The sequence below is a fragment of the Nycticebus coucang genome, chromosome X, assembly GCF_027406575.1.
Source record: "Nycticebus coucang isolate mNycCou1 chromosome X, mNycCou1.pri, whole genome shotgun sequence".
Lineage (NCBI taxonomy): Eukaryota > Metazoa > Chordata > Mammalia > Primates > Lorisidae > Nycticebus > Nycticebus coucang.
The window spans coordinates 53723836-53733918 of NC_069804.1; the positions used below are offsets into that span (position 1 = coordinate 53723836).

At 46.8% G+C, this 10083-nt stretch overlaps 1 protein-coding gene across 2 annotated transcripts in view; it reads right to left on the reverse strand.

The window, feature by feature from the left end:
* Positions 1-7905, reverse strand: part of SYN1 (synapsin I) — a 58571-nt gene extending 50666 nt beyond the window's left edge. For both annotated transcript variants that reach the window (XM_053580678.1, XM_053580677.1), the window contains exon 1: positions 7376-7905. In XM_053580678.1, coding sequence (XP_053436653.1) covers positions 7376-7752 — 377 coding nt within the window. In that variant the 5' untranslated portion in view covers positions 7753-7905. The remainder of the gene's footprint in view (positions 1-7375) is intronic.
* Between the last annotated feature and the right edge of the window lie 2178 nt (positions 7906-10083).

Consider the following 10083-nt stretch of genomic DNA (forward strand, 5'->3'; position numbering starts at 1 on the left):
GTAAATAAATATGCAAACACTAACGACAGCTGATGAGCAAAACCCAAAAAGTCCGTGCATAATTTTTGCAATATCCCATACCACAGATAAGCAAGACAGTCTTCAAATAATTGGATTCAGGGGTTAGTCCCACCTTATCTCCATTGAATTAAGCAGTCTGGGCCCTGTGGAGGCTGGATGGATTCTGGAGAAGGATCACAGACTTCTGTAAACACAACCAAGTAGTACCCTTGATTGCTCCTGCCATACTAGACATGCTGTCATTGGCAGAGAAGATTAATAAGGCCTCAGGTATGACAGGTGGCCACTGATTTGGTGAATACTTTCTTTTCTATTCTGATTAGATAGAAAAGAGGATTAAAAACAGTTTACACTTACATGGGACTGACAATATTTATTGATGGTCTTGTCATAGGGCTATGTTAACTCTCTCACTCTGTGTCATAACATATTCCGAAGGAACCTGGACCATGTGGACATCCCACAGAATATTACACTGGATCACTTTATTGATTACGTAATAGTGACTGTACAAGATGGGCACAAGAAGATTAACATGTTGCCTTGATAAGACAAATGCATTCCACGAGGTGAGAGATAAACCCTACAAAGACTCAGGGGCTTGCCAAATTAGCAAAATTTTTAGAAATCCAGTCAGTGGTCCAGGACATGCCATGACAGCCTCTCCACAGAATGGGGCAAAGGACTGCATCTCACACCTTCTGCCATGAAGAAAAAAGCATACCACCTGGTAGACCTTTTCACGTTCTGGAGGCAGCATATTCCACACTTGGAAATACTGCTCTGACCCATATTCTAGGTGACATGTAAAGCTACCAGCTTTGGGAGTTGGGGGCTGCAAAATAGAAAAGGGCTCCATAGCAGGCCTGGGCTATATGGTACAAACAGTCCTGCTACATAGGCCATATAATCTGGCAGATTCTACAATACTGGAGGTGTCAGCAGTGGGGAAAGATGCCAGGTGGAGCTTATGGGAAGCCTGAGTGGGAGGCCCTCAGGGTTCTGGAGCAAGGCCATGCCATTTGCACTGGAGAAATTATATGCCTTCTGAGAAACAAATTTCTCTGCAGTACTGAGTCCTGATAGAGACAGAATGCTTGGCCATGGGGCACCAAGTGACCACGCCTCCAGAACCTCCCATTAGGAGCCAGGTCCTGCAAGACCCACCAAGTAATAAAGCCAAATGGAGCTGGCAGCCAGGACTGAGCCCAAGCAGGAGCAAGGAAGGTACATGAGTAGCTAAGGCAGATCCACAGTCTTCCACAACTGTTGTGCAAGTTAGTGTCTGTCCCTCAGCTAAGGGGACTCCTTACAACTAGCTGATGAAAGAGGAAAAAGCCTAAGGTCGGTTCACAGACAAGTTGTCTTGGTATGAATGGAAGAGAAAAAACGGCCAGTGGCTGTACTAGAGCCACACTTGGAATGGCCTTGAGAGACATGATGGAGCTTCTGGTGGGTTGAGCTTTGGGCTGTGCACCTGAGCATCTATTTTGTATGGAAAAAGAAGTGGTTTAAGATTAGAAAAAAATGTGTGTGTATATATATATATATTTATATTATATATATTACATATATGTATCTATATACACATTATTTTATAAATAAATGTATATATATTTTATTTTTTTCCACTTATGGGCAGTGGCGAATGGCTTGGCTGATTGGTCAGAGGCCCAGGAGGAAAAAGATTGGAAGATCAGGAAAAGAAAGGCTGGGATACAGAAATGTAGGTGGACATACAGGAGTGGGGAAAAAATAAGGAGTGAAGATCTTTGTGTTGTGTATTTACACCCGCCAGACATCATCAACCATGGACATGGCACTGGGCAACCAGGCATACAGGATGAGTCACCCAGATGATGTCAGCCAGGTTCTCTGATCTGCCACCACAGTGCTAGCAGATGGGCACATGAATGAAGTGACAATAGCAGCAGAGAGAGAAGCTGGACATTACTGAACGTCCCACCTGTCAGCAACAGAGACCAATACTGAATGCCTTATATGACATCATCCCTCAAGAAGAACAACTAACCCCTTTGTAGCAAGCTGACTACATTAGGCCCCTTTCACCCTGCAAAACGTAATGATCTATTTCGACTAGAATATTCCACATATGGGTTTCCCTTTTTTAAATGCAGGACCTTAGCCATCTTTGCTGTCCAAGGGCTTACACAATGTTTGATCTACTAGCATGGGACTCCAAGTAACACTGCATGAAACCTAAAGACGCAATTGATAGCAAAGTAAAGGAGGTGCAAAAGTGGTCGCATGACCATGGATTCAACTGATGGCATTACGCACCACACCACCCAGAAGCTGATGGCCTGATGGAGCAATTTGCTGCAGCCACAGCTAAGACCTCAGCTTGTAGGTGATACCATGCAAGAACAGGCACCATTGTCCAAAACACAATGTAATCCCTAAATCAATGACCACTTAGGTATTGTGCTGCTGAGAGGTGGAATACATGGATCCGTGTACACAGAGGTTAAAGTAAGAGTGGCCCAGCTTACCAGCAATCCCAGTGATCCACTTTTGGAATTTGTGCTTCCTGTTCCCTCAAGGCTCTGCAAGGTTAGAGGTCCTGGTTCTCCAAGGAGGAATACTGCTACCAGGGGACACAGCAAGAATCCCATTAAACACTAAGCTATGATTGCCACCTGGGCACTTCAAGTTTGTCATGTCAAGGGACATGAAAGATGAGTCATTGACTTGACAGGGACACGGCCGACCAAGATCATCATGAGGAGGTAGAGTTGCTGGTGCACAGTGAGGGCAGACAGGGGTATGTTTGGCACCCAGGTGATCCACTTGGGCATCTGTTGGTACTCCTTGTTCATCTTTGATAGTAAGTGGCCAATGTGGGGGTTTGTATAGCAGCTGTAGCCTGAGGAGGTCATGGGGACTAAAGGCTCCAGGATTCCTCAGGATGAGGTGAACTGCTGAGATCAACAGAAGTGCCAGGTGAGGGTGAGTGGACTCTGGAACGTATGACGGGGAAGGAGATGATGAATATCATTTATGGCCTTGAAATCAATGGCAGCAGCAAAGACTATTGTTTATCCCACTACTATGTCTTTCAAGTTTCCCCCAGAAAACAAGATGAATTAGAATTCTGAAAATGCTTATCCCAATGAAGTGAACAGCAAGTGGATCGGAGCAGAACCAAGGGTGGGCTACATGCTTCCTCCAGAGCCTTATCGCACCACTTCGGCCCTTTACATCTAGCCCCTGTTTCTGGAGTACCTGCCAATGAAGGCTCACACACATGTCCCTTGCTGAGATTGGCCACTGTAGCAGGGATTTGCCTCTCCTAAGGCTACACCTCCTCCTAGGGGCCTGTCTACAGCTAATGACTGATGCAGAAATACCAAAGCTTGGCAGCCTCATATCAATTGGGACAACTCTGAAGGGCTGTCCCAGTACCAGAACTTCCAAGAGGACTGGCTGAGGCCTCTGTTGTGGTTGCATCACAACTCAACTTTTCCCTCTGCCCAATCCTCCTTCCCACACCACCTCTCCCACAGGTGTTGTTTTCAAGAGCTCTCCCCAATAAATCTCCTGCACGCAAATTTCAGTCTCATGGTCTCCTTCCAGGAAAATCTATCTAAAAAAAGAAGTCACAATAAGAAATATAGTTCATATAACCCACTATATACATATTTACATAACCCATTCTATATATGTAATATGTATTATATAAGATGTTATATAGCAAATATAAGAGAATATAGAATGTATTATATAATATATAATATAAAATGTTGTGTGTTACATATTATGTGTATATGTATCTAGGTGTAGAACATATATATAAATATATGTACATATTTGGAAAGAAAGCTTCAGTAAATAATTACCTTTACGATGTGCAATGCAATCTGAGATTTCCTATTCTATTTTATTCCATTCCATAAAGAAAAGCACATACATATAGATGTACTATGTACTATAAAGCCATAACATAACACATGTATTATATAGTATGTCATATATAATATAGTATACATTACAGATCATATATTTTATTGAAATGACAGTTTTGTTAAACAACAATTCCACTTACTATGTGCAATAAATTGTTATTTTCTATTTTTATTTATCCAACTTCATAAAGAAAGTGAAATGCTGGTTATGAGCCAGTAGGTGACCCATAGTTTGAAAAACACTGGACTAAATTAGCTCTGAAAGGAGGAGATAAGTCTCAACTCAGAGTCTGCAACTTTAAGCCGTGAGGAATTGAGACCCAAGAAGGAATGAGAGCAGTGGGGTTTGGTGGGAAAAGTGTCAGACTGTACTTAGGTATACATTGCATTACAGATTTAGCACAACTCCTCCAATGCAGGCTTAAATCCCTAAAGCTTGCTTGGTTCTGAATGCCTGTGAGTTGGTGAAGCAGGTCTCTGCTCCTCACACTCAGTGTGGTGTGCACAGGCTCTCTCCGTTTGTCCACCCCACCCCACATGTGGCAGACACTAAATAAATATTTGCTAGATTGATAGGAGGAAAGGACTGGGGGCTGTTGGGATAAAGGGAGGGGCTCTGGGGTACAGAAGGGACAGACCTTTCACTGAATTCAGCAGGTGCTCAAAAAAACGCTTGCTGGACAGAAGAAAAAATGGAAAACATTGGAGTCACAATTATAAAAAGGGGAAGAGGCTTATCAGTATTCAGTAGATACTAAATGCTTGATGGAATGAAGGAAAAAGCAGCAAAGAAACTGCCTGAAGGGTTAGAGTGAAGAATTCTAAAAGAGGGTGGTTACCAATATCCAGCAGGGGCCTCATTAACGTTTGTTGACTTCAATGGAGCAAATTTAGCCAGGAAGATAGCGCCTTGGTGAGTGGACGTTGGTGAAGAAATTATAGCACGTGCTCAATAAATGCTTTAAGGAATTGATGGAGAAAAGAGCGGAGCAGCCTGCTGCAGGGATGAGAACAGAATACAGTAACTGGGAAAGAAAAGGGTAGCTAAGAAGATGGCTACTAAGTGGGGGAAGGGGCCTACCCAGAATAAATGGAAAACAGTAGACACTGTGAGCTTTTGGGAATATGAAAGGAAGGATGGAGACTGTTGAAGGGGGAATTAGGATTACAAGATGGGGAGGAGAAGCATTAAATACAGAGTTCTAAGTAGTATACAATAAGTGCTCATTAAATGATTATGGGGTTGAATGGAGGAAAGAGTATAGTGAGGCCAGTTGGTGGTTGGGATTAGAAGGAAGGGAAGCCGAAGGAGGGTTCTTCCTAGTATACAGTAGTGTTGAATAAATGCCTCCCATACTCCAACAAATGCAAAGTATGCAATAAATATATGTAGAATGAATAAATGGTTCTGAATAGAGAGAAAGGCTGCTGGGTAATGGCCTCTGGGCAGGGCAATGGGTAACCTATGCAGTAAATAGCTGGTATTCAATAAATTTAGGCTAAAGTAGACCCCTGGAGAGACAGAGCGCTCTTGAGACAGGGACAGAAACTTCCAGAGACTTGGAAAGAGGAAGTTGTTTACCAGATTCAGTAGACTAAAGGCCCTTTGGGGTATAGCTGTAAGGCTGGGAGAGGGAATCCTAGGGATGCTGAAGGGTGTAAGAAAAGGTAACCCTTATAAATTGGGTTCTGTATTTATCAAAGGAAAAGATCTTGGTCTTGTGATTGTGGAAAGTTCTCTTAGGGGTAATGAAGGGGAATGTACTCCCTACATACAACAGGCACTGCATGTATGCTCACTGGATCCACCTGAAGAAAGGGACTCTGGGGAGGAGATGTGAATACACAAAACACACAGAAGGCATGCCATAAATGTTCATGGGAGCGATTGGAGAAAAAAGGTCTTTAGGGGAAGGTGATTAGAATGGAGCACATGGCAGACAAGAAAAAAATGCTCACTGGATTCATTAAAATACAAGGCCTTAGGGAGGGATCCAGGAAGGGGCATACAATCACATCATATTTATGCTCACTGGATCCTTGCAGGAAAAGTCCTTTGGAGAGATGAAATGAGGATGCAGATACTTGATCTATGTAAGCTTGACTCTTCATCCATGGGAGGGTAAGCTTTTGTGGAGAAGGCACAGAATCAGGTACACAGTAGGTGCTCCATAAATACTCCAAGGAGTATTTAAAATAAAAGGTCTTTGGAAAGAGTGAAATGGTGCACACAGCAAGTGCTAGATATCTGAGCACTGGGTTAACTAGAGGCATAGGGCCTTTGTGGAGAGGTTTAAGATTGGGTCATGCAGAAAGTGCTCAATACATGCAGACTGAAACCGCCAGAAAAAAAGGCACTGGGGAAAGGGTTTGGGGTAGGGTATACAGCAGGCACCCAATAAAAGCTTGCTGAAAATATTGGAGGAAAGAAACTTTAGAGAAGGCTCACACTGCAGGCAGTTGAAAATGCTAGATAAGTTCATCAAAGGAAAAGTCTTGAAGAAATAGCTTGAGGACAGGCGATACAGGAGGCACCTAATAAATGCTTTCTAGATCCACTGTAGGAAATCGTCTCTGAGGAGAGTCTGAAGATGAGTCACACAAAGAAGGCTCAAAAAAAAAAAAATGCTCACGAAACTCACTGGAGGAAAATGATTTGCTTGAGAAGGGGGTTGGGGATGGGGAGCAGATCAGGCACTTAGTAAATGCTTCCTAGATCCTTTGGAGAAAAGGGTTCTCAGAGAGAGGGCCTGGAGCTGGGGCACACAGAAGGCATTCAGTCAAGGATCCATTCAATCACAGGATCCATTAAAGGCAAAGCTTTTGGCGAGAAGATGGGGTAGGATACACAGCAGGCATTCAATCAATGTTTACTGAATAGTTTAAAAGGTCTTTGAGGAGGAGGTTGGGATGGGAGGCATAGCACAGACTGGACACATGCTCACAAGAGCCATTAGAGAGAAGGCCTAAGGGCAGGGGTTGAGGAGAACAGGACACACATCAGGCTCTCAAAAAATATGCACAAAATTCGTTGAAGCCAAAGGCCTTGGGGAAGGGCTCTTGGATGAGGCATACAGGAGGTATTTGATAAGTGCTCACAAGATCCATTAGAGGACCAGATTTTGGGGCGAGGGCTGGGGGGCTAGGTAGGATATTTTCAGATCACATAATATACTAAAGGCTTTTGGAGAGGGGTCCTGGAGAAGAAGTACACACCAGGTGCCCATAACTGTTCCCTGTATCCATTGAGAAGGTTTGGTGGGGGGACAGGGGTAGGGCAAAGCGTCCAGTATAATAATTTAAAGGAAAAGGATTTGGGTGAGAGAGCCAGGTGCCAGGAACACAAACAGCGCTCGATAATTGCTTGCTCGCCGTCAAAAGGTCTGGGGGCCCAGGCCCGCGGGGAGACGACTGTGGCAGTGGCTTACCAGTCGGTGTGCGGTTCGTCGATGACCAGCAGCACCCTGGCGGCGGCGCCCCCGCGGCCTGCGCCCCCAGAGCCGCCGCCCACCTGCTCGCTGAAGGTGGCGGCCGCGGCTGCAGTGGTCTGCTTGACCGCGTTGGACAGCGACGAGAAGAAGCCACCGCCCCCTGAGGACCCGGGGCTAGGGGCAGCTGGAGAGGCCACGGGAGCGGCTGCAGAGGCCCTCTCGGCAGTGGCGGTCGCGGAACCGGGCGCGGCTCCGGGACTGGGGGCAGCGGGCGGCGGCGGGGGTGGCTGCGGGCGCTGCAGGTCTGTCATGTACCCATTAGGCAGATTGGCCATAAAGTTGCTGTCCGACAGGCGGCGCCGCAGGTAGTTCATGGCTGCGGCTTGGGGCAGAGGGTCCTAGGGGCAGTGTGGCCAGGAGCCGCGGGGGCGGACCGCGCGGGGCCCAGGAGCACAGCGGCGCTCTCAGGCACGACGCTACTTCTCCGCTGCCGGCCGCAGACTGAGGCAGCGCTGAGTCGCCGCCGCCGCAGAGGTCGCACCCGTACCCCCCTATTTCGCGCCTCGCATGGTGTAGTCCGGCCGGGCAGGCAGCGGCCGGGACGCGACCAAGGCAGCCAGGTAGGGGAGTTTGCGGAGAAAGGGCGAGTGACGTCAGCGCGCCCTCAGTGCTGGGGCGGAGATGGCGCGCGCCGGCAGGCGGGGGTGGAGGCGCTGTCCGCGGTGCTGAAACTGGAAGTGCGCACGCGCCACACCGCATCCTGTTTCCCCTCCCCCCTCTGATTTGGGATGCGCAATTTGGGGAGTGGGGGTGGCGTGCTTTTCCGAGGGTCCGGGTCGGTAAACAGGCAGGTCCGTCACCACTCTGCCTCATCCTGGTCCTCATACCCACTCGCACCCATACACGGCCCTCTGCAGACACTCGGTTTCCAGTGTTGATATTCACCGCAGAAGGCATTTTGAGGCTGGGAGTGGGGGTGGAAACACACTCAGAGACAAGAAAGTAGAGAAGTAATCCCCTTACAGCGAGAGGTGGGGTCACGTTCGGTGCCCCATTGGGAAATCAGTTTCCTAGTCCACACAGGCTCAATTAGGCAGAAAGTGGGGGACGCGGGTGGCGCCTGTGGCTCAGTCGGTAAGGCGCCGGCCCCATATACCCGAGGGTGGCGGGTTCAAACCCGGCCCCAGCCAAACTGCAACCAAAAAATAGCCAGGCGCTGTGGCGGGCACCTGTAGTCCCAGCTACTCGGGAGGCTGAGGCAAGAGAATCGCTTAAGCCCAGGAGTTGGAGGTTGCTGTGAGCTGTGTGAGGCCACGGCACTCTACTGAGGGCCATAAAGTGAGACTCTGTCTCTACAAAAAAAAAAAAAAAAAAGAAAGTGGGGGACGCATAGATAGTGTCAGACAAGCAGAGGGGGACACTTGGGCGGCGTGCACACTCTTGCTCAAGTTGTGGGGAGGTGAAGAAGGCCTGAAGGCACACAGGGAATGACACACATAGATACATTTACACACACACAAACGTAAGGAAACACAGGGGTATGTTCAGAGAACAGACACCAGTCTAGGTGTATATACAGACATACAAGCCCAGGATAGCACACATGGGCATGCATACACTTATACACACACCGAAGCAACACACTGACACACAGAGACCCAGAGAAACTCACCTGAACATACACACCCAGACAAAACACATACTTGCAGGTGATCATGGAGAAACATAGATCTGCAATTCTAACATTTTAGAATTCACTGCAGTTCTAACCCTGAGGCATATCTATCCCACCACCAACAACCACAATGCACTTGGTTTATATGTCCCCATTCCTTTGTTCTGGACACAGCTAAAACCCACAATAACAACCTGGTGTCATCGGTGCTCAAAGATGTCTCCCCGTCCATCTAAGAACTTTCCACAAAAGAGGCAGGCCCATCCCAGGATGCATATACAGTAGGTGCCAAATAATGTTTACACATGAGTAAATGAGGTAGCTGAGGCAGAGGTGGGATGTGGAAGCCAGCCTGTCAAACCTATATGATCCTGACTACAATAAAAGCACAAATTCATAAATAACCATTTGTTGACTGATTGTAACTAACATTTAAATAAGCTGTTTACATGCACCATTTCATCCAACCTTCACAACAATGCTATGGGGTGGATAATATAATTTCCATTTTACAGATGAGGGAATATAAGAATTCCAATTCATTCCTAAAAGGTTCTATTCACTTTACAATCCATACCTTTTTTTTTTTTTTTTGAGACAGAGTCTCACTCTGTCGCCTTGAGGTTGAGTGCTGTGGCATCGTCATATCTCACAGCAACCTCAAACTCTTGGGCTCAAGGGACCCTCATGCCACCCATGTAGCTGGGACTACAGATGTCTGCTTCAATGCCCAGCTAATTTTTTGTCAGGGTCTCACTCTTTCTTAGGCTTCTTTTGAACTCAAGCAATCTGTCCATCTCAGCCTCCCAGAGTGCTAGGATTACAGGCATGAGCCACCATGCCCTGCCTCATACTTTTTTTCTTTATGAATATACCAGGTAGAGAGAACAGCCAATGCCAGTGTGGCTGGAACAAAGTGAGGGAGATTGTAGTAGAAGATGGGGTCAGATGTTAGCAAGGGCCAGATTGTGTAGGACCTTGGCTATAATGCATGATGATGGTGGACCAGGTGAGGTGGCATAAGATATGC